This window comes from Callorhinus ursinus, unplaced genomic scaffold (assembly GCF_003265705.2).
Source record: "Callorhinus ursinus isolate GAN/ISIS: 27379988/994484 unplaced genomic scaffold, GSC_fseal_2.0 scaffold6, whole genome shotgun sequence".
Classification (NCBI taxonomy): Eukaryota; Metazoa; Chordata; class Mammalia; order Carnivora; family Otariidae; genus Callorhinus; species Callorhinus ursinus.
Genome location: NW_027397068.1, coordinates 45,369,496 through 45,395,290, shown reverse-complemented (window position 1 = coordinate 45,395,290; position 25,795 = coordinate 45,369,496). Strand labels below are relative to the sequence as shown.

Sequence of the window (25,795 nt, the reverse complement as noted above, 5' to 3'; positions counted from 1 at the left end):
TTTTGATTTTCTTTGGAGGCTGTGGTTGTTGCTGTGATTGTAAATTTAAGGCGGGGAAGAAAGTTTTACCACTAAAGGCTCAGCCAGGTTAGTGATTGTGCGGGAAGTCAACTCTCCTGCCTTCAGTTACTTACCCTGCCGTTCCCTTCCCTTGCGACTTCTAGACCAGTGTTTTATAGTCCTATAAAATTTTATTCTTTGACCCACGCAATTCTCACTTCACCCTTGGAGGTGTAATTAATGCCACTGAGTCAGATTTGATAGCCTTTCACTCATTGAGCTTTTGTGGTCTTAAAGAAATCACAGATACCCTAGTTCAAGACTGTATTTTGTAGACATTGCTGCAGCTTGTTGTGGGGCCACATGACCAGTCACTAACTTTTAATGCCTTTTGATGTTTTGGTAGAAATAATTTTTCTTGAACACATGACCATGTTATTGCCAGTATTTCCACAGCAAAAAGAAGTCCTTTTGTCTGTTCTTACAAGACATCTCAAATACATGAAAAACAAATCCTAATATGGAACATAGCCAATTGCTTTTATGGATTACTAAGGGGAGGGGTAGAGGTGGACTGTAGAATCCTTTAAGTGTGTGTGATTCTCCTTTCGTGGGAGGGATACTTGCTTGTTCATCTGGTCACAGCAGGAAGAAGGCTCCTGACCTCACACATTTCCTTTTAGATGTGGGCAGTCTTTACCAGGTTGGAGGTTAAAACCTGTTGAGCAAGAATCTGAATGCCTCTTATCTGAAAACCTGCTGTGTATATACAGGGAGTTCTTAAAATTCTTAACTTTACACAGTTCATGGTATCATGAGTGGTCTGCCAGTTTTACCTGGATTATGGCTTTGCCATTTAGATTGAGTAGGTCACAAACTCCACTCTTCTGTCCATTGAGGCCTCACCTCAGTGGTCTCTGACTGCCACCTTCCAAACCCTAGGACTCTTTAATCTCGTAGTCTTTAGCCCAGCCCCCTACCATTCTGTTCCTTCCCCAAGAGATGCTTTCATTGTTCCAGGTCTCTGTCACCTATATGCCAGAAGAAGCAGTCCTTCTTTCTGATACTACCTACTCTATAGAGTATCTCCTGAAAGAATCTTAGTCAAATACAACTACCAGGAATATCAGCTGATTGTTGCTCTCTATACCATGATTTTCATGCCCTAGTTCCTCCAGCCCTACTTCCTTCATCCATCATATTGATCTGAGTAAAAGTTATGTTAACATCCCAATTGTAGACTAAAAGTAAACATGAAATTGAGAGATAAGAGGACTTAGGAAGGTACTTGAAGTTGAGGATATTTTTCTATTTCCCCTAATAAATGTGTCATGTGATTTCTCTAGTTGATTGTTACTGTATTTCACAAAGTGAAAATGCTATTTCTAGGAATGGATTTTTATTTTATCAGATTACTCTGCTATTTATTTTATTAGATTAGTAGATTATTAGAGAATTTTTGAGTTAAATAAAGTTATGAGTAGTAGCTAGATAGTCCCAATCATGGTCCAGGCATTTCATGTGGAAAGTGTACATAAATGCATTCTCTGACAAAGTTATAAACTTATCCTTTGCAGATAAAGTAGCATCAGAAATGCTTTTGACATGTTTAGCTCTCTGTTATAACCTAATCTGTTTTGCATTCTGGTTGTACTTTCAGATGAGGCCTGAAGTTGCTGAAGTGATAAGTGAAAAAGAGCTAAGTTATGTTATTAGATGTCAGGAAAATACTAGGAAGTTATACTCAAAGCCATTCTTTTAGATAATTTTATTTTTGGTTGCCTTAAAATGCTATTGCTGTAATCAATCTTATCTTGAATGGTTTATCATAAAATGTTACTTCTCAAAAGTAGTTTCCCTGTGTTTGTTTTTCCCAATGTGCTTAAATAGCCAGGTGAAAATTGGTAGCTGGGGAGGGATACTTTTATATCATTGATCTCCTATGACACTTGAGTCAACATTTCTTTGCCTCTATAATATCTTAGGATATTTTAATTGTCTCAACATTTGCCAGATAATTGCTAAATACTGTATTGCTTGTTAAAGTTTGCTTTTGTCTTTATCTTTGCCGGTTGATAATGTTGAACATTTAGGTTCCCTGTGTGAATTAATTATTATAATACCTTACTAGTGTTCATTAGCCCCAGGTTTGGGATTTTATTTGCAAGTACTATTGCTGGAAGTGCCCTTCAGGTTTGGAGGTAGTGTTGTTGTCTTTGGGTGTCATTGAGAAGCCCATAGTTATTTGTTCTTAGTTTTCGGGGAGGGGAGGGGAGTTGGTAGTCCTGGGTTGTATTTGTAGGACTCAGGACTGCACATATGTGAACATTGATGTAGGGTAAATTTCTAGAAGTATAATTGCTGGTTTAAAAAGCAAGTGATTAACAACTTTGATAAATAAAACCAAATTGCCCCTCCCCCCAAGAAAGTGCCCTTTGCCTTCCTGTTGTTACCCCATGTCCTATCAATACCAGATATTATCAATCCTTCGGTATTTTGCAAATGCTGTGGCCAAAAAAATGCTCACTTCTATTGTAATTTGCCTTTACTTGAATTTGAATAGTGACCATGGCAGGCTTTGCTTAAATTTATTGGGACATTAATTAGGGGCAATTTGTTTTTACTAATTATTTACTAGGATGGTCTTGTCAGCTCTATGTTATAATAATGCCTTTTATTTTATTTGTTTTTGGAGAGTTGAAAATTCCAGAATACGAGCTCTGGCTTGAAGTGAGAAGTGAGACAGGAAGGCTGTCCTACTGCACAGCAGATCCCAGACTTCACATGCTGTTGTCACGTGCTACTGCTTTTAATCTCTTATTCAAATCTTATTTGCCAGCTTCTTACCCCCTCATATTGGAAATTAGAAATTTCCAGGTTTTTATGTTTCATTTTGAAGAAATACGTTTGCCTTTAATCAGTAAACTGTACAGTTGGATAGATTTAAAGTCAGACATTATGTTTTAGAGGAAGAACTGGAAGGAAAATTAAAATGAATGTTAAATACATGAGATATAAAGCGTCAGCCAATCTAAACATGATGAGACAAGGCTATTACAAGTCTGTAGATACTATACCTACTGTTCATGGGTACCATGAGCCCCTGATCTGCATGGAGTTTGCAACAAAAGAAAGTTAACTTTCTTATCTGTATTAAATTATTCTTCCAGGCCCCGACCTCTTTTCTGCACTGAAGCACTTTTTAATATTTTTGAATTTCATTTGAAATTCTAACATAGGCAGAGTCAACATCTTTAAAATATTTTTGTTATATAATAGTAGTTGGATTGTGGTAGTTTATATTTTAGGAGTTCTACTGGGGGGGAGAGTCAGGGGTAGCATGAATTTCTGACATACAGCTGAATTTGCTATCATGGAGCTGCTTTATCTTTTCACAAAAGCCCACGAATGATGGGGTATTGTTGTAAGCTCATCTCCCCCCTTCTAATCCTCCAAATTATTGGTTGTATTACTATAAAAATTTCATGTAAGTATAAAACAAGAATAAAGATTTCACCTAGATATTTTGCTAACTAAAATTCTAACTTAATGATACCTTAGATGTGTGTAGCACTTAGCTTTAATTCCACAGGATATTGTGGAGAGATTTTTCAAATTAATTGGCACAGCATTTGTATGTAGTAGGTGGAAGTAGAGATGGGAAAGTGAAGCCAAATTTGTTGTTGTTGTTGTTGTTACTGTTGGTATAGAGATGAGAAAATGAAGGTACAGGCAGGCCTGAATCTTGGGGAGGCCCTGTGTAAAACCTTACTCAATATTTTCCCAAGTAAGACTCTCTCCACTGGGGCACTTGGGTGAATCAACTGAATCAGTTGATTCAGCATCTGCCTATGACTGAGGTCATGATCCTGGGATCCTGGGAACGAGCCCCGCATCGGGCTCCCTGCTCAAGGAGGAGTCTGCTCCTCCCTCTCCGTCTCAAATGAATAGACAAAATCTTAAAAAAAAAGAAAAAGACTCTCTCCATTAGGTCAGAATGGCCATTGACTTAACGTGTCACTTAATGTCTGTGAGTAACTCAGCTGTGTTTTTTGCTTCTTTAGAAATCTTTATTTTTTGTGGCGATGTGCACTCTGCTGAGAAAGGAACCCTGAGAAGAGGAAGTTATTGTGACTCAGGCTGAGGCACTGGTTTGGTCAGAAGTTGATGCTTTTAAAGATTGTAGTAGAATTCGTACCAGAATTTTGGTTAAAGCCCAGAATGCTTACCTTATGAGGAAAGGGGCAGAGATTCCTGACAATATGGTTTCTGGCATACTCAATATTAACGGAATGATTTGCTTGTGGTTTGTATGAATGGCTGGTTTGCTGTGGACCTGGCAGGATGCCAAACTGACTGTCTAAATGATGCTTAGAATGCGAGGAACTGGTTAATACAGCCAGTATCAGTAGTGTATATACTGATTGGAATGATGATATCCAACTTTCTTTTTCTAAATAAAGATAATGGCAGAAAGAAACATAATTTTTAATTTTAAAAATGTGTTTTAGAAACTGGAAAACTTGGGGCACCTGGGTGGCTCAGTCAGTTAAGCATCTGACACTTGATTTTGGCTCAGGTCATGATCTTGGGGTCATGATCTCGGGGTGGTGAGATTGAGCTCCATATAGGGCTCACGCTCAGTGCAGAGTCTGCTTGCCCCTCTCCCTGTGCTCCTTCCCCCACTCAAATAAATAAATAAGTAAGTAAGTAAATAAATAAAAACGATGGAAAATTCAAACATTGGCCTGTAGTCTAGAAACGTTTTGATAAGAAAGGGGCTTCATATTAATGAAATAAATTTTTTAACTTTTGAGATGCATTTTAATTATTTGCCTAAATTAGTTGATTATCATTTCCTTGAAGTGTATTTCAAAGTCTCATAAAACTGAATTGTTGACCTTCTTAAAAATGTGCTTGATTATATTTAAGATTCCTTTGCCAAACTGATGTAAATCTTTAAATTCAAAGCCTTAAAGCAGATCTTTACCTTTCCTCTAGGACGGTGGTTTGTGGAATTCCATTTTACATGGCTTCAGCATTTCGCAGAACTTCCTTCATAAATGAATAATGGCCTATTACCCATCATGTTTGAGCTGAGAGTCAGGAGCAATGGCTGAAAATAAGCCAGGATGTGCCTGACATGAGTGAAGTAGAGCCCAACAGCAATCCCTTCATGAGAAACAAAACAAAACAAAGAAATGTTTAAGTGTGAGCTTGGGTGGTTTTCCAATTTTACCGAAATGTAAATATGGCTTCAGTTGGGAATTTTATTTTTCAGTACATTTACTCTCCATTACTTTGTTCAGTGGGCTTGTCTAGATTGTGTATCTAATGCTAAGCAAAAAAGATGAGATTTTACTGGAATAGATAAAAGGATAAAAAATAGGAAGAGAGTGGAGCACTGGGTGTTATGCACAAACAATGAATCATGGAACACTACATCCAAAAGTAATGATGTAATGTATGGTGATTAATATAACAATAAAAAATTAAAAAAAAATAGGAAGAGAAACTTGTGTAAATACATTAATGATCTTGGGAAAAACACCTGGTTTTTAAAACTAGGATTAATGTGAAGGCTGCTGTAAAAATTGCCAGAACAAATTGCTTTTAATTTATTTTAATGTTTTCAAAGATAGAAAAGCTACTTATTTATACATGTTTTGGGGGAGATGAGGTGAAAAGTAAAGGTTGTCAAGCAAGGATGATAGGATAATGTTGCAAACATACAAATTCTCAGCCTTAAGTCACCCTCTTTGAATAAAATTCTTTGTCAAAGTTACTAGTTAATCAGCTAGGCTGTTATAGCTCTATCCAATAAAGACCCTTTCCTATCTGTGGCATTAAGCCTGAGAGACTTTGATATGTGATATGGTTTAAAGTTTACTATGTTTTATTCTGAAATGATGGAGCACTACCACATCATCATATGGGTGGGATGGGTAGAGTGCTCTGTGCTGAGTAGTACCAGGAGGATTTGACCATTGGAGGGAGCTGTAATGGATGATTCTAAAAATGTCTAATCTCACCTGATTTTGAGGAGCCATTTAACATAGGGAGGTGAAGAGTAAAGAACCCACAGTACCCAGGTTCGGATTTTGACTCTGATAGTTTCTTGCTCTGTGACTGGGCCACTTTAATTTTTTTTCTCTGTGAGGTGCCTTTCATTAACATAGTCCTTTTATATTTAAGTAAACCTCTTTTCATGTGTGAAAGCATTTCTATGGCTGTTTGGCATATAATCATCCATTAGCTCCATAATGAGGTTGGATGAAGTCACCTACTGCCAGGGCTGCCCATGTCTCAGAGGCTTATTTTTGGACTTCAACTTGAGACCTAGAAATTAGGTATAGAAACTTAGATTGCTCACACCTATCTTCTGGGTCCCCTCCCACAGTGGACATGTGCTCACATGTATTTGAGACAAAGGATTGGCAGCCCCTTTTTTTTTCGTATCTGCTCCCCTGATTCATACAGCTACTCTTCCTTTTATTTCATTTGTAGAAAGAGCACTGGATTAGTGATCCATAGAGTGAGATAGTGAATGATTGAATGAATGTGATTGGTCACATGTACTATGTATATAAATATTTGCATGCATGTATGCATGTACATACTGAGTCATGATATAAAATATACTTATTTCCCTTTGTAGTCTTAAAAGTTTGGAACCCAGACTAGAGGACCTTGAGAGTTTCTTTAGCATTTCCGTATTCTCACTTTCTGACTTGAATCTCTTTGCCCAGCCAGATAATCTGATTTGGTTTCAGATGTGGTTCTGTCATTCAGACTCATTCAGTTCAGTTTCCTGACTGTGGACCACTGCTACTTGTCTTGACATATGGGGAAAAAATTGAGTCCTATGGAGGTGGTGCAGAAACGAAAGACCCTTGGTTGTAAGCTTTTAACCAGACCATATATTACCTATAATTTTCAAGAGTACTTGGAGCACCTGGGTGGCTCAGTTGATGAAGCATCTGCCTTCGGCTCAGGTCATGATCCCAGGTCCTGGGATCAAGCCCCATGTTGGGCTCCCTGCTCCACGGGAAGCCTGCTTCTCCCTCTCCTCCGGCTTGTGCTCTCTCTGTTGCTGTCTGTTTCTCTCCCTGTCTCTCTGTCTCTCTCGCTCAAATAAATAAATAAAAAACCTTTAAAAAAAAAAAGAATACTTATGATCAGAGTGATCTAAACCAGGGGTTACTGAACTATGGCCCAGAGGCCAAATCCAGTTTGTCACCCATTTTTGTAAATAGAAGTTTAATTTGAATACAGCCATATCCATTTGTTGGGTATTCTCTGTGGCTGCTTTCTTGCTTCAATGACATATAGTTGTGACAGAAATGGTATGACCTGGGTGTACTTGAGTGGTTCAGTTGGTTAAGCATCTGGCTTCGGCTCAGGTCATGCTCTCAGGGCCCTGGGATTCTGCACCGTGTTGGGCTCTCCGCTGAGTGGGGAGTCTGCTTCTTCCTCTCCCTCTCCCTCTCCCCCTGCTCATGCTATCTCTGTCTTGACTAAATAAATAAAATCTTTAAAAAAAATAAAATAAAAAGAAGTGGTATGGCCTGCAAAACCAAAAATATTTATTAACTTGTTTTTTACAGATAAAATTTGTAAAATCCCTGATCTAAAGGAAGGTATTTCCTAGCTGAAAGCATATCTAATGATGGTAATATGGTAATATTGCCTTTATGGGAACAATTTAGACTTTTTGGGTAAATTATATGGAAATTGTAAGTTTCTCATTTAGGCTTTAGTACTTAGATATGTGCATAGGTTTGCATCTGTATAGCATATATAGATAATAAACTATCAAGAATGGGACCTGAGAAAATAAGGCTACTGTTAACAGAAAACTTGTTGAGTATTAGGGGCTTTACGTGCATTATCATTAATACACAACTAACTGTACTGTAGCTATTATTGTCTTGATTTTACTGGGATGGAGATTAAAGCTCAAAGAAGTAAAATAGCAAAGCTATGTACATGTTTAACCTTTAATTCTTGCTGTGTCTAGAAAAGTCCCTCTTTTACCACGTAAGTGGTGGTGTGTGCCAGTTCCTTGAAATGCTTAAGTTTTTTTTTTTTTTTTTAAGATTTTATTTACTTATTAGAGAGAGAGCACAAGCAGGGGGAGCAGCAGAGGGAGAGGGAGAAGCAGGCTCCCTGCTGAGCGGGGAGCCTGATGTGGGGCTTGATCCCAGGACCCTGGGATCATAACCATAGCCGAAGGCCGATGCTTAATCAACTGAGCCACCCAGGTGCCCCGGAATTACTTAAGTTTTATCCATTGATGTTTAGGATATTTTAATACTGCTTCTGCAAAGATGGAGGGGAGTGAATTTGGGTTTATTATTCTATTCTGGCTAATTCAGTCTTATTAAAGGAAGATTACTTAGTCAGATGGAGTATAGCACTTGCTTTGAATCATAAGACAGTTTGAATAGAAGTCTTACTAGCTAAATAATGTTGGCTTATATATATTAAACATATATTCTTGACCAGAAACGGAACTTTAGGGATGAACAGTTAGATAATTTATAGGTGTATTTGAAATGAGCTCTTCTCTCATCCTTAAGAATCATTTGTATCTATCAATAAATGATGGGTTTGGATTTCCACAAATGTGTTTCAAGTTCTTTTCCTTTATGAAGGAGCTAGCCTCAAATAATATTTTCACATACTGATTAGTTACTAGCAGGGTAAAAGCCTTTTTTTTTTTTTTGATCTGAAGTGATTATCTTTTAAGCAAAATGAATCTTCTCATTTTTCTTCAGTAGATCCTCTTTAGTATTGAATCAGAGCAATGGATTACGACCAGTGACTCGTACTTATGCTCCCAAAGGCATTTGTACTTTGCATCTATTTGGATTTTTTTTTCTTACTTGAACTTCAGTACTTAAATTGAGAAAAAATGTTGCTGATTTTTAGAGCAGATGTAAACTACCTAAACATTGATCATGGCTTTGTTAATTCTTATTTCGTCCCGTATTCCTAGAACTGTAGAGTTGAAAAGAAAAACAAAGAAAAAAGCCATTAAGATAACCCAGTAGATTTGAGAAGAAATATGAACCTTATATAAAAGCATAAATTTTTACACTTTTTCCAATAATCTGTTTTTCTGGGAATAGAATATATTGACTCAGATCATAGGTAGAATTACATTTAAGATACTTAGTAATAAATTCCTTTTTTGTTCTTTTGAATTTTTTGGTGAAATGTATCGGCCTCTTTGTAATGAGTTTTGGGGATTATACCAGTAAACTTATATTATGGTTTCTGATTAGCATAGATAAAGATGATCTATTCAAAGTTAGTTTAATTCAGTATTGCATGTGTCCTAATGTAACGTGTTAATCTTTTTGTTCTTAATGGAAGAAAGATCATTGCAAAGTTGATGATCACTTACATGAGTGAATTTGTATATCACAGCTTAATTCACAATTGGAAAAGATTAATGTGTCCATTTTTGAAGATCATAAACAGGTGTGCTAAGGATATTGTATTTGCCAACATATTTTGTCCAAGAGTTTCTCTTTTTAAAACCTTGTTATTCCAAACTATTTAAGGAAATACAAAGAAAAATAATCTGTGTTTTCAACTAAATGAAGCTTGTTCTTTGTATATAGTAAAGAACCATAAAAGAAAATTCTGTATGTTTCTTGCTATTGTATTCAGTCAGGAAATTAAGACTGCATAAGTGCCCTGGAGGGGAGAATGTGGAATATCCTAGTACAATATTAAAAAAATTTTTTTGTAAAGATTTATTTGTGAGAGAGAGAAAAAGAGAGAGCTGGCGTGCATGTGCGGGGATACGTCAGTGGGGGGAGGGGCAGAGGAATTGGGAAAGAGAATCCTCAAGCAGATTCCCCACTGGGCAAGAAGCCAGACTCAGGGCTCAATCACAGAACCCTGAGATCATGACCTGAACTGAAGTCAGGAGTCAGTTGGTTAACCGACTGAGCCATCCCAGCACCCCTAGTACAATATCTTTTAAAAGAATGTCCTTTACAAAATGTTCAGAGCTGTCCAGGGCCCCACTGACTTTGTATTTCTCACCAATTTTTTTAAATTTTATTTTTTAAATTTAATTTATTTTTAATTTTTTGAAACTTATTTTTCTCCAATTTAACTTTGTTCTAAATTAACCCAACACTTTATTTATTGAAAACTTTGACGTCCGAAAGGATTTGCGATTAGTATTCTTTCTTTCTTTCTTTCTTTTTTTTTTTAAGATTTTATTTACTCATTTGACAGAGAGAGAGAGCCGGAGAGCACATGCAGAGGAAATGGCAGAGGGAAAGGGAGAAGCAGGCTCTGCACTGAGCAGGGAGCCTGATTGTGGGACTCGATCCTAGGACCCTGGGATCATGACTTGAGCCGAAGGCAGACGCTTTAACCCTCTGAGCCACCCAGGCGCCCATAGTATTCTTTCTTTCAGGATTCCACAGATAGGGTTTCTATTCCATGCTCTCTCGTAGAGTCTACCACCATCTGTTTAAACACTCAAGAGTCTAAATGCTGGATGTTTAGACAATATCGTTTTGGGATTGGGATACTAATGTTTCTTAGTACCAGTCCTTTCATTGAGCAGCTTAGGAATGGAAAGAAAGTCAGGTAAATCCAAATTAGCTTGATTTTTATCTTCAGGTAAACAGTTTGCAAAGCCCCATAAGTGGAAGCAGACCATTGCAGTGATAGGTTTGTCCCTTAGTTGATTGATTGGTATGGAGGAATTGGCAGTCTCTGAAATGGCTCTTCAGAAGCAAATTTCCTCCAAGGGTCAAGGAACTTGTGATTGCTGTTTCTCTGACGTGATTTGCAGATACTCATTGTAGTCTTGCTGGTGGCAAATACAACAACTGAAATGTAAGCTGTTTCCTTGCTATTTTTCATCCCCTCTACCTAACTTAAGTTCTTGAACATTTTGCCTCCTTTTGTTCTGTCATCTAGCTCAGAGAAACATTAAATTCATTTAAGTAGATTTTAATGCTATATATGAAGACGTCTTGAACTCAGGAACATGTGTATAGAAGACTATGTGTTAGAAGACTTTGTTTATAAGACTTTCTAGTGAGCTTTAAATGGTAAACAGGGATTGTATATAATGGGATTACCTCAAGATATATCATCTCGTGTTATCTGTTATCTGTTATGTGTTATCTATTGTAAGGTTGAACCAAACACTCCACCTCCATTTTCCTCCATTCCTCTTTAGACTCTACATGACTACTAGAGTTGTTATTACTATTATTGTTGTTGCTATTATTTTTGGCATGGTTTGAATTTTGCCCTACTCCTGGATAAAATCTTTTGATGTCTTCAATACAACTACAGAATAAAATCTAAGCATTTTATATTTAAAATCTTCCGTATTTAGTTTTATTTCTGCCTTGTCCCCTACATACTTTTCATGTTCATAACACAGAAATTTTTGAGGATATTTGGGATCCCCACAAATCTCATGTTTCTTTAGAGTTGCATGCCTTTGCTCTTGTTTTTCTCTAATTTTAGTCCTATCTCCATTCTGGCCCAGTATTATCTTTACTCATCTTTATAGGCCTAAATACATGAAGCCTTCTCTAACCACCCCTGGTGTAGGTAGCCAGTTCATTTGTCGTTTGTGTTCCTTGTGACCTTGGTCATACTGTTATTATCCTTTATAACACACAGTATTTATACATATAAATGTCTGCCTATGTCACTATGCCATTCATCAGGCCAGGAACATTTTTTTTTTTTTTTTAATTTCCTGTCATTTAATTCAGTATACAGTATTAGTACTTACCCTTGAAATTTAAAATACAAAAAGATTAAAAAATGTTTTATAAGAGATTTATTTATATGCCCTATGTGTTGTAAATAGATATATGGTACCTCTTAGATTAGAATTTACTATAAGCTGCAGTAGAAAAAAAATCATCTTTTAAAAGTTTTCTTACCACTCAAGTCAAGTGTACCAGTAACTATTTCCAAAACTCTTGACTGATCTGGCAGTGATGTGCAACAACAAATAGTAGGGGTTGACCCACTTCTTTTGTACAGATACTTCCAGTGGTTATAGCTAATCAGAATCCTGGAGTCTAAAATTAGCAATGGCTATGAAGGGCAGCAGTTAAGGTCATTTGTCTTCCAAATGAGCCAGTGTAGGTTCCATTGGTAGTTTAAATTTATATACAGAGACCATTCACACTATTATATGGGGCATTGGGGGCCCTGAAGGCATGGGTTACAAAGCAGTAAGTCATTTTGGGTTTGTGATAGCAAATTATATTTTGAGAAAAACTTTCCCCTTGCTATATGAAGATGCATTTCCTAGCAACCTTTTTTTCATTGATTAATTTTAAATTAAGACGTACATCATTTTCCATGAAAGTATTTATAAAGAGGCTATTTTAGGATATTTAAAAGACATTATTAAGCTTTCAAGCTGCTAAGTTTGATTATTTTAAAGGATTGATGTAGTCATAAGAATGAGTCAAGGATGCCCAAATACATATTCTGCTTTCGAAAACGATTAGGGCCGTAATGTCGTCTGAACAGCTCTGATCTTGCCTTCTTTGCTTATCTCTGTCATTGATGGGAGGAATGCAATTTTTATTTATATATAAGCTGCCAAACTTTTGTTTAAAAAAATGAATTCCTTGTTTACAGAGACGAATTTATAGGCCAGAAGTTTACCACTCCATAGTTTGCTGTTTGGTCAGATAATTCACTGAATTTCTTCACAAAGATCCCCATGGAAACTAAACAAATAACTTACTTGAAAGGAGACAGGTTATTGGTTTTTCTCATTAAACCCGCTGCTGAATTTTCATTAGTTCTAATCCATTTTCTTTCAAGATTAGACATACAGGCCTGTTCTTATTTTCATGAACTGAATAAAACTAAGTATGTTGAGTTTTGTGTACCTGTATATGTAGGTTGAGAAGCAAAATCATTCTACTTCTGCCATAAAATTACTCCTGGAAAGAAACCCAGGAAAAATGACTGATATAAAGGGGAAAGGCTACCTCCATTTATTAAAAAAAAAAAAAAAAAAGTTATTAAATAAAGTGGAAGTGGTGAGAGTGATTATAGGCTAATCTGATCAGTTTTACGTTTTGGTTTTTTCCCTCCTTGTAAGTCATAAGTGTGTATTAAAGTAATCTAAATAAAGTATGGAAGAATGTGTCACGGACCTCAAACACTTTTAGACCCTATAAAGCTTTATATGTTTCATTTGCTATTTCAAATGTTCTTTCAAAGTGTTCCTTTCAAGAAAGGAATTTGGTAAGATTTAAATATTAACTTCACCTTTTTGAACTTGCATTATGAAAAAAGGACAATTTTTACTCTTTCCCTTCTCCACACTGAAGTTACTAAAATCTATTTAGATTTTAGATGCTATGTGTATGTGTATTTCAGGAAAGCTTCACTCTTTTACTATTTTTAATCTTTCAAAATCTGTGCCTCAGCCTTCCTTCTGAGGCTCAAAGTGGTTTCTGATTCAAACAGAAACTACTGATAGAAATTCATTGTCTGTGAAAATTTAACGAGAACAGTCAAACACAGGAGTACCAATTATTATTAAGAGTGCCGATTACCTATTCAATATAATCTTTCCTTCTCTAGCACATTCTCAATTTTAGCAAATCTATGTAGAATGTAACAGTAATCTTTCTCTTCTTCTTTTAGGTGGCTGTACTTTTGATGATGGTCCAGGGACCTGTGATTACCACCAGGATCTATATGATGACTTCGAATGGGTACATGTTAGTGCCCAAGAACCTCATTATCTGCCACCTGAGATGCCTCAAGGTGAGAATCATTCTGTTTACCCAGTGTTGGGGGAATGGCTTTGGAATATGTATCATTTTCTTACTTTAGGTGTAACACAATCATTTGTTACAGTAAACTACTGTGGGCAAGCTACTTGACCACATCTAAAAGCCTTATTGTTGTCTTTGCTTTTCCCTCAGTAACTTTTCTATAATCCTGTATTCTTCAAGAATGCTCACTATGTTTTTGTTATCTTTGACTGGAAAAGTATAAGTATTTGTGGTTTTTTTATTTTTAAGAATTTTATTTATTTATTTGAAACAGAGAGAGAGAGCATGAGCAGGGGAGAGAGGCAGAGGCAGAGGGAGGAACAGGCTCCCCGCTGAGCAGGGAGCCTGACTTGGGGCTCAAACCCTGGTTCCCCAAGATCAGGACCTGAGCCAAAGGCAGACGCCCAACTGACTGAGACACCCAGGCGCATCTGGGGTTTGGTTTTTTTTTTTCCTATTTAATAAAAACGCAAAATGGAAACAAAAACAAGAAAAAAAACCCATAAAAACATAACAAAATCATTTTAAAATAATCTAAAATGTAAAATCAACTTACTTAGTGCCTATTCAGTTAAATGATGTGGGTTTAGTCCAATCAGACTGAAAGGAAAGATTTATATTCTGTGATGGGGAGAAGACTTACCTCATTGTGGCTCTGCTGTCAAGCATGCAAGTGGCTCTGAGAAGAGGCAGCCTGGAGACAAAATTGTCAAAGGGAGAAGGAGGTCTTTTCTCGGTAAATTTTAGGTAAATAGTGCTGAGCCCTGTTCATTCTTTATCTAGACCTTGATATATCCTTTGATTTCTGGTTTTGTGATATAATACATCTTCTTACTGGTTAAGCCACTTTGACTTGTGTTTTCTCTTACTTCTCTTACTATAGCAATATAGACATACCATTTTATAATGCTATCATTTATTAGTGCTAGACTAAGTTAGTACTAATTAGTATTAGTCTAGTACTAGACTAATGGTACAGACTAAATATAAGTGCCTTCAGTTCTACATATTAATTTGGGACTAATTCCAAACCCTGTATATATATATATATATATATATATATATATATATACAGATCTCGTGTGTGTGTGTATATTTAACAATAACTATTGTAAAAATTGAAAATATCAACAGGAATACTAAAATATAATATTAAAAAGCATGAACTATTTTCCTTCCAATATTTAGAAATAAATACAGCTTATAACTATATATTACATATAGTCATGTATATATAATGATATACAATGTAATATTTAACAGTATAATATATTAATATGCCATGTAGTAGTATATAATCATATGTAATTGATAAGCTGATTACCTGTTGCTAATTAAGTTTTAACTTGTTTTCAGTACTTTTATTATGATATTTTAAAAATACTTTATAAATAATTTTCTACAAATTCAGAAAGACCTTCCTTTAGTGAGTGAATTTTAGAAATGACAATTTTAGACTAGCCTTTGGAGATGAAAATGTCAATTCAAGTGAACCAAGGAAGAAATAACATTTCTGAATTTAACTTATCTGATACATAGAGCCAAAAAGCTTCTGAATTTACTAACTAATCTGATATATAGAGCCAAAAAGCTTAAAACCTCAACAATAAGCAACAGTGCATCACTAGTACACAAAATAAACAAAACTAAACCTAAAAATTACATTTCCAAATTATGGTCTGGAAAAGAATACAGTAACTATATTCTTTGACAAGTTCTTATTGGTCCGCCCTGTAATGTGTGTTTTGAGAGTAAGGTGAATTAAATCTGCTTTCTGTTTTAAATTGTCACCTTCCATGGTTAAGTAGGCAAATGGTTATCTTTGAAGCTGAACTGAGCCATGTTTTCTTGCCAGAGGAATAAATTGATACTAGGTGGCTGATGCCCTTTGCTTCTTATGTTTGCCCCCTGTGTTGCCAACAGAACCATTTAGTTTTCTGCATAGGTTTGTATTTCTCTTTCAAAGGTACATAACCTTATTTTCTGCATACACTTTAATTGAAGAAACTCCTGCAGTATTTCACCTGTGCTTTCTCTGTGGTATATAGAATTTTTTTTATATATATAAAATTAAAAGGGGAGCTGGGATGCACACATTTTGACTGTTTATCATCAGAGAATAATCAGAAAGATGTTGATTTATGGAAATGTTACCATTGTTAATTACCATTGAAGATGGATAATGAATAGCTGAAGAGATACTGCTCAGATGACCTTGTTGGCTCACCGCTGATGAACAGCTTAATCGGTGGTTACAGTACAGGATGATATGCACAGAAAATGAAAGTGTTTGAAATTCAGCCACATCTTCCAATTAATAGGACATGAAGTAATTAATCATGCAGAGGAGGGAAAAGATCATGGCTACTTTAGTTTTGCCAAGTGTGACTTGTATTTGGTCTTTAGGGAAAGTGAAAGAAAGCACCCTTGTATATATCTTCTTTTATTGTTCTCTTTTTACAATAGATACCATTTTTTTTTTCCATTTTCCTTCTGATATTTCTTTAAAATGCTTCTGATATTTCTTTAAAACATTGTTCACGATTTATTTATTTATTTATTTATTTATTTATTAAAAAGATTTTATTTATTTATTTGAGAGAAAGAATGAGAGAGAGAGAGAGCACGAGAGGGAGGAGGGTCAGAGGGAGAAGCAGACTCCCCGCCAAGCAGGGAGCCCGATGCGGGACTTGATCCCGGGACTCCGGGGTCATGACCTGAGCCGAAGGCGGTCGCGTAACCAACTGAGCCTCCCAGGCGCCCACACTGTTCATGATTTATAACAAAAAGGAGACATTTAATATTTATCCTGTTTAAATTTTATGAATGATCCATCTATTTTCAAATAAATAGGCATGCTGACTTGTTTCATTTATAAAACCCACCAACCAACCAACCCAAACCCGCAAACCTTTGGCAGCCCTAAAGTAAGAAGGCTGGGTCTCAGATGTAAACTTGTTACCGATCTATTGAACTCCCGAGACAGAACTTGGACATTGTTAATTGCCTTCTATTTATTGAGCTTTTTGGACTGGAAATACAGAAGGGAAGAAGGCAGTTAGGGTGGACAAATAGATCAGGAGAGTAGAGGAATGAAGATGGTAAGACAAGAGGAGAGGAGAAAATTACTTCTTGAAGATATATTGTTGTCAATAATTGTTTAAAATGCTCTTCAGCAGTTCCTAGCCCCCACACTCCCTTGGTCAGGTGACAATGATGGTGACTGAAAGGCCTGCTAAGTGCGTTAAAAATAGCATGTGAAAGAATTAAGTTAGGCCATTTAGTATTAGGATAATAGCTAAAAATCATAGGAAAATAGCACCTCCCCAACTCAGTCACTAAGGATATGTGGACTAAAATCACAATGAGAAACTACTACACACTCAGCAGAAAGATGAGAATCAAAATTTCAGGTTTTGTAAGAGTATAGAGCAAGTAAAACTCTCATACACTCCTGGTCGGACTATGAATCCATACAAGCACGTAGCATGACCTAATGACCCAGTAAATCCATTCTTGGGTGTAAACCCGCTTAGAACTGAGTACATATGTTCTCCAAATGACATGTGCAGGAATGCACCAGTGCTCATAATAGGCTCGAACTGAAAACAATGCAAGGATATCTGTTAACAGTGCAATGGATAAATTTGCATTTATGGTGGTGCATTCATGTAAGGGCATAGTACACAGCAAGGTACACAAATTATCTATCGCCATATGTGATGCGGATGAATTTCACAAACATCACCTTGAGGGAAAGAAAGTGGACATAAAAGAATATGTACCCTATTTCATTTATATAAATTTCAAAGACAGGTAAAACTGTTGGTGATGTAGAAGTCAGGGTATTGCTTGCAGGAGGGGCTGCCAGGGAAGAGAGATCACTAGTGCTTGGAAGATAGCCTGGGGGGCTTCTGGTTGGGTAGTACTGTATTTCCTGTCTGGATGGTGTTTTCACGCGTGTGCCTGAACTGAAAAATCACTGAGCTATATCATTGTGCGCTTGGTACTTTTCTCTACATATCTTATTTATTAATAAAAAGTGGCAGAAAATAAAGCAAAATAAAGCCAGTGCTCACAGAGATGCTGTGGGAAAATTAAACAAATAATAAAAAATGTTACCGATTAAAATACAAGATGTATCATAGGACATCTCAAATGGGCTCCAACTCTTTTCCATCATTCTGGATCCATGCCCTGACATTCAAAGATACTATGGTCTCAGCATCTCTGAGCCTTTGTATGTTCTCTTCCCTTTGCTTCGACAGTTCTCTGTCCACTTATCCACTCACCAAACTCTTACCCATTCTTACTGTGTCTATTCAAGTTCCATCCATGTTAGAAAGATTTTTCTGATGGAAGAATGTCATATTGGAATTCTCATATTTCTTCTGTCCTCATTTCTGAACGTTTTCCACTGTACTTGGTACATATTTCAGTTGTAGCTGTTAAAGTATCATCTTTGTATATGTCATTCTCTCCTCTAAACTCTAAGTTCTCCATGAACATAAACTGTATTTTTCTTCTTCGATTTCCCAAGACACTATTTCATTTTATTTAGGCAAAAATGTCAACTTATATAATTTTTTTTTTAAATACTTTGGTCAAGGATTAAACAAAAAAGGTTTTTCTTTCTCTTGCTAAAAATTTAATTGAATAAAACAAATACCCCATTTCTGGAACATGATATTCAGTTCAGATTTTAACACATAATTATTAATACTTGGCTTTTGCCTTTATAAATGATTTTACCTATTTATTTCAAATATAATTTTAAATGTTATTCATACTACCAAGAAGGAACTCCCTTTAGGTTTTTTCTCTCTCTCTCTCTCTCTTATCTTTTGCAAGTCAAATTAATCTCAATCTAATATGGAACTAGAAATTATTCTTTGATCTCAAATACATCTGTGTCTGTGAACTTGTTTGTCAGATATTCTTTTATGCTTATGACCTCATGAAACAAACTCACTTGACCATTTTACTATACGTTCTGTCCTAGATCTGAGATTGGGGATCATGATTGAGATCTCAATACATTTGTCATCTACTATAATTATAACTGTTTTTTTTTATTTAACAGCTTTTTGTAAAATGACTAATTGAATTTTAGTTTAGAATCTCTAGAGTACCCATTTGATAGTATTTAAAATTATGACTACATTGTATCCCACCTTCGGGCTAGTACTTTTCACTAATAATAATGTAAATCACTCTACAGACTTCCTTTCATAAAATGCATACATGCTATGTATACAGTAAAAGATAAAGCCCTCTGTCATTCAATTAATCTGAAGATTGAAGTAAGAAACCATTCCTCCTTTGTTATGAAACCTAGTGAGGTGTGATTCAATAGTTTAAGAACCTACTAGATCTCGGTTCTGGCCCCCGTCAAGCCCCCAAACTAAAACATAGAGACCAAATAGCATTACATAGAGAAGGATGAGGAATGAACGATGCTGTTAAGAAACGTGTCTTTATATTAATTCCTTACATTTAGAATTGTGTATCCTTTTTCTTTTTTTTTCATCCCAGAGTTTAAACATGAATTATTAGCCAGGTTGTTAAAATAAAGGTTGCCTTCTTCAAATATTTATTTGGAGGGACTAAGTATGTTTGTGTATTCAGTAGGGAGTGTGCATGAGTCACATGATTTTGTGCCTGGCTTTCTTCTGATAGTGTGATGTTTATTTTTTTATTTTTTATTTTTTTAAAGATTTATTTATTTGACAGAGAGAGACTCAGTGAGAGAAGGGACACAAGCAGGGGGAGTGGGAGAGGGAGAAGCAGGCTTCCCGTGGAGCAGAGAGCCTGATGTGGGGCTCGATCCCAGGACCCCGGGATCATGACCTGAGCTGAAGGCAGACGCTTAACGACTGAGCCACCCAGGTGCCCTGATAGTGTGATGTTTGAAAGTCAAATAAAACATTGGGTTCCACAGTTTGATTCATATGATAACATTTTATAGGTTATACAATTCCAGCTAAGTTTTCTATGTTAAGATGATAGTGTCTTAGTTTTATTTATTTATTTTATTTTATTTTATTAATTTAAAATATTTATTTGAGAGAGAGAGAGAGAGAGAGCACAAGCAGGGGAGAGGGGCAGAGGGAGAGGGAGAAGCAGGTTCCTGGCTGAGCAGGGAGTCCTATATGGGGCTCGATCCCAGGACCCTGAGCTGAAGGCAGACGCTTAGAGCTGACTGAGCCACCCAGGCACCCCAATAGTGTCTTAGTTTTATAAGAATATAATTTACTAAACAGTGCTTTTATGTATGCAGTATAATCACATTTTGTTATACCTCAGGAGAAATTTCAAGGGAGTTTTTGCATTGACTTACCATTTCTAACCTATGAGTCTGTCTCTCTAGGAACCTTAATCAGTCATTAAAATGAGTGCCTTACCTTGCCTAATCTTTTCATCACTCTATTATGGACAATTGATAATAAGACACATGTTTCTACAAAGGTCATAGCTGCCAAAAATCTCACACATCTGAATGAACAGAATTATGCGACAGCAAATTTACCAGAGTCAAAACATGGCAGAGATGGTAGAATAAAGTGGTATATAGTGTTGGTAAATAGAGATATTAAGTTTCAGTATTGTGGCCGGTTTTGTTTGTGTTAGAGGATAGAGCAAATCAGGCCAAAATGTTGGTTTATTTTCTTTTTGTAGTCTAGTTGTCATTGTCTGTTAATATGACTAAAGATAATGTGTGTGTGTGTGTGTACCTATGCAGCTGTCTTAAGGAGAATTGAGAGATGGGTGGTAGAGGGGGACAAAGGACAGAGAGACAGGGAGGAGAGGGAGGAAGTTCATTAACACAGATGAGAAAACTTCTAAGTAGTGGGTATGGGCATTAGATTCTAAGAAGGTGACAGAGCCTGAAAACTTGACAAGTTTTAAACTGTAAGGCCATGATGCATCATTCAGTGATTTTCAGGTTTTCTTTTAAATAATAGAATTCTTTTTATGAAAATAATATTTCCCAGTACTCACGTATGTAAAATCAGCCGCAAGGAGCTAATGGTCCTAGAACCTGTTCGCTTTGTACTCCCTACATCCCTACCCCTACCCCCTTCTTTTCCACTACCCCAGCTCCATCCAGATGGCTTCTGTGAAAACACAGAGACAGAAGTCTCCGAGGGACACTTTGAAGACAATGGTTTGGTGCACACTCAACATGAAATGTGCAGAGATGAAGGTACTTACTATTGGTGGCTTACTGGGTTTTACTATACCAGGGACATGATACATTTTCTTAATCCTCACATGAGCCCTACAAATTAGTGACATCTTAGAGATAAGTAGAGTGCATAACTTGCTTAAAGTCCCCCCCCACCCCCCCAGGGATGGGATTTGCACTTAGGTTCATCTGTCTAATACCAAAATTACTCTTGCCACAGTATTATCCTGTTTTGTAATTGCAGTGTAGTTGATACGTTTCCTTCAGTTGCTCATGGACATTTAAATCCACTCTGATGGGGTATCAGTTTTGATTTTTTTACTATTTCATTTAAAATACCATTTCCAAAATTTAAAAGCTGTAAATGATTCTCTCTTAATCTTTGCATGAAATGGACTCTGAGACTTGTTTGGAATTGTGGCTGAGGTCTAGGGTTTCCTACATGAGACTCTCAACCCGTAGGGAGATACTTTGTCCTCTATTTGATTTACCTGTATGTTATTTTTAGTTATTTGATGAACACTTGCCGCATGTCTGTCTAAGCAGACCTTTGGAAACACATATATTATCTGCTGTGTCATTAGAGCACATATGGTAGAAGAAAAATTCATGGACTACAGGAATCAGACTAAAGTTTAGGGTTGGAAAATAATTTTAAGACTTTGTTTGCAGTGGGGTATTTTAGGACTAGAATTATGGGCTTATTTCAGTGTGTTTTTCCAAACCATGTTATCATGTATCTGTTGGTGCTTTTGCCCTCAGCAAAGAGAAGACAGTTTACCACATTTGAGTTGCTTATTAAAAACAGTGGGAGTTGGAGGCAGTTCAGGGTCAGAGAGAGAAAGGTGGTAATGGACTTCATGAAGGGTGAAACGCTTCTTGAAGGCTGGTTTTTAATGTAAGGACTATTACCCTTGTGGACATAAATGCAGCATGAAGAATGTCTAAATTACTGTGGACAGAAATGGCATGCTGAGACAGGAATATTTTCCTGATATTTCAGGTACATAATGTATCTAAGTTAGATAGGTCCCAATATATCTCAGTGGAAAAAAACAGGCTAGTATAAAAAAAAAAAAGAAAAAAGAAAAGAAAGAAAAAAATTAATGCTGGTGTCAGGGCTAGAGAACTTTCAGCCTCTTAAATGAATTAGGATAAGAATACAGAGTAATTTCAAAGACTATACAGGTACCTTTAAGGTGTACCTTAAAATCAATACATAGTCGAAAGAAACAAAATTACTTTTCCTTGGGGGGAGTGTGACCAAAAGTGTCGTGATGACCTTATACTTTTCCTCTCCAAAAGCTGCCTTGCCTCTTGGTGGCTAAGAAATTCTCTTAGTCTCAGTTTAAAGGCTTATTATCTTTCAAACACAAGAAGAATGCTAAGAAAAGAAAAATATACAAAAAAAACAAAAGATAAGTGATTAAATTAGAGATTATTTAAAAAAATAAGTGATGTTGCTTATCTCACAGTTGATATTGTAAAAAATGTAGAGCTATGCTTATGGATTTGTCATTACATAAAAAGATGCTTTTTAAATCTTGGAAGGTTGTCAGTTTTCAAACCTAATTTCTGCTGACAGTACTACAGTATGTTGTACAGACATCTTCCCCCTCCCTCGAAGAGCAAGTTACTGATCGGGAAATATCTCTCAACAAAAAATGAACGTTTTCTATACTTGGAGTGCATGACAACTTATAAATGCCAACAGCATCATGAACTCTTCACCTAGGGACATAGATTCACCTAGGGACATAGATTAGAGAGAGGCTGATGTGCTTCTTGAGGTTGATGAGAATAAAATTAAATAGAACAGTTCTGCAAATTTCATTTCATGTATTTCTGTACCCTTTCCTTTACCCCTGTTGTTAGATAGTTGGTGAATCAAGTAGGAAAGTGGAATGTCCATTTGGCTATTCAAAAGTTACGTTTTGAGTGTATGATTTTTATCCAAGCCAGGTTAGATGCTTTCCTGACCACTTTTATCTAATCTCAGGCATTTTTTTAAATCTGGCATTTCACTTAATTTTTATTTATTTTGTTTAATTTAATTTATTTTATTTTTTATTATTTTTTAAAGATTTTATTTATTTGAGAGAGAGAGAGAGAGAGAGTGAGCTGAGGGTGGGGGTTGGGGGAAAGCAGAGGGAAAAACAGATTCCCCACTGAACTGGGAGCCCCACGTGGAGCTCCATCCCAGGACCCTGAGATCATGACCTGACCCAAAGGCAGACGCTCAACTGACTGAGCCACCAATAAAAATGCACTTAATTTTTATAAAAGCCCTTTGAGTACGTATTAACCTCACTCTATAGATGAAGGAAATGAGGTTCAGAGAGGTGAAGTAAATTGCCGGAGGTTTCATGCCTTGGAAAAGTCAAGGTTAGGAATCCAAGTATGTAGAAATAGAGGAGGGAAAGATCCAACTTTTGAAGTCTATATAAACAAGTATAAGTAGAGATCCTTCTTTAGAGACTGCAGTCAGCTATAGGGCTGACTTGGAAGTATGGTCAAAGTTTATCTCTTATTCTTTCTTCAGCTCCAGGTAATGAAGAGCCCAACTTAAAATGTCTCTAAACAATAAGGAAAGGTACTTTGTTGGATTTGTCTATCTGCTCCTCCATTTTGATAGGTCATCTTTTTCATCTCTTCAGGCTAGCTCCCTTCATGGGTGTCAGATCTGCAACTATTTTAGGTATTAACTTCAGAAATGTAGAAAAACAGGTTGTCTCTTCATTATGTCTAGTTTTTTGGGTTTTTTGATAAACATAAAGAACTTTTCTGAGGTGCCCATCAATAGATTTATCTTTTTGTCTAATTGGTCAAAATTATGTCACATATCCATGCCTAAAACAATGAGTGATGGGGACAATAAGGTGTGATTGGCTTATACTTCCAGACCCATCCGCCTCCACCAGTTGGAGATGAGGCTGAAGTCAGTGCCAGCTTCCCCTGAGGCACCTGGCTGGCCAGATTGTAATGGGGTAAGAATGGGGTGGATATTATGTAGGTAAACAATAGCGCCTGAACAGAACTAGTCAATGTAGATACAGTAAGATGGATATGTAGGTGGTAGAATTTTGAAGCTGTGGAATTTAGAAGAGTGGTTGAATAAAGCATTTATTAGAGCAGCATGACATTTTTTTTTTAAGATTTTATTTATTTATTTGACAGACACAGCGAGAGAGGGAACAGAAGCAGGGGGAGTGGGAGAGGGAGAAGCAGGCTTCCCGCGGAGCAGGGAGCCCGGTGCGGGGCTCGATCTCAGGACCCTGGGATCATGACCTGAGCTGAAGGCAGATGCTTAACGACTGAGCCACCCAGGCACCCCGGCATGACATTTTCTAATGCATTGTCAGCCTAGTGTCGGTTTTTCCTTGATTTCAAAGCATTTACTGGATGTGTAACTTGAGAAGTGGGAAATTTTCATGCCCTCAGTAAATTTATTTTAGCTTTCTCATGTGTAAATGTTACTGTTGAGAGTTTTTTCTTTAATTGTCTCCTGTTTTGCCCTTGATTTTTATGACGTAGAAGAAATAAGGTAATATACTTTATAAAAAACTCAGAACCTAAAAATGAGTGAAGTGTTACATACACTGGATGAATGCATGCTAAAGATATACTTAATTTATTAATGAAGGAACCAGCAGTATAGGATAACTGGTTCAAAAGGCTATAGAAACAAGGGAAGCATTCATAATTCACTGAAAGAAAGAATGCTAGGATAAGACTCCTAGTTTTATACTAATAGATTAATGTCCAACAGGGCAATTAATCTGAAACCCTGAAGGTTATCTTTACTATAAACAGAAGTCTTTGCTTCTCTACTAGATAAGTATCATTTGTATTACTATGAACTTTCTACAAATTAACATCTCTTACAGATTTATAAATTATCTTAATCAGTAGTGAATAGTAGACTCAGACAAAGGTACATGCTCTTAGAGTGAAGGATAAGCAGTTATTTTTTTGCCTACTTCCAAGGTTTGTACTTTTCTCCCTCTGTTTTCCTCTTAAAATCATAAATACTCTCCAGTGATAAATTCTTGTGAAAAAGAACAACAGAAAAGATGATTTTTCTTTCCTTTCTTCTCCTCTTCCTCTTCCTTTTTTGATCGATTCATTTACATAGGTACAACAAGAAGTGTTTATTAACAAATATAAATTTTGTAGTGAGATCAAAATATCTAATAGCTAGTGCTATTAGACCAGTTAAGGAAGAAAATTAACTTCTGTTTGGGGATGTTATTAGAAATCTAGGATTGTATTTTTAATAACTTCTGTCACTTGGAAGTTTTTAAAAAATTGCCCTTATTTACTCTTCTATCCAGAATCTAAACCAAACTCAAATTATTCATCTCCACTAGGTATCACTTGAAGTACCTGTAAATGTGGATGAATTTCTATGTCTCTCAAATCAGCTGGGATCCCTAGCCTGTCAGAAATTGGTCTTTTTTTCAAGCAGAGAACCTATAAACTTAGACCAAGTAATACACCTGATAACTGGGAAGGTTTTGTTAGGCATTGGTTCCACATATTGTCACTTTGGGGGCTTATTATGTATGTTTTAATAAACATTATTCTTAAATATAACAGTCCATAAACTTTAAACATTTTGGTTACACAGTCGATTTATCGGACTACATTACAGTAAAAAGGAAGAGCCTATTCTTCTTGTATTTACCATGTTAATCACTTTACCATGAAACAATAAAGAAACTTAGATAAAGAAAGTATTCCTGAATATATGAATGGTCAGTGGGAACAAGATACCATATCAGGTTTTATG

At 36.3% G+C, this 25,795-nt stretch overlaps 1 protein-coding gene across 5 annotated transcripts in view; it reads left to right on the top strand.

Moving 5' to 3' along the window:
* Positions 1–25,795, top strand: part of PTPRK (protein tyrosine phosphatase receptor type K) — a 552,323-nt gene that overhangs the window by 115,289 nt on the left and 411,239 nt on the right. For all 5 annotated transcript variants that reach the window (XM_025865334.2, XM_073893909.1, XM_073893908.1 and 2 more), the window contains exon 2: positions 13,681–13,803. In XM_025865334.2, coding sequence (XP_025721119.1) covers positions 13,681–13,803 — 123 coding nt within the window. The remainder of the gene's footprint in view (positions 1–13,680; positions 13,804–25,795) is intronic.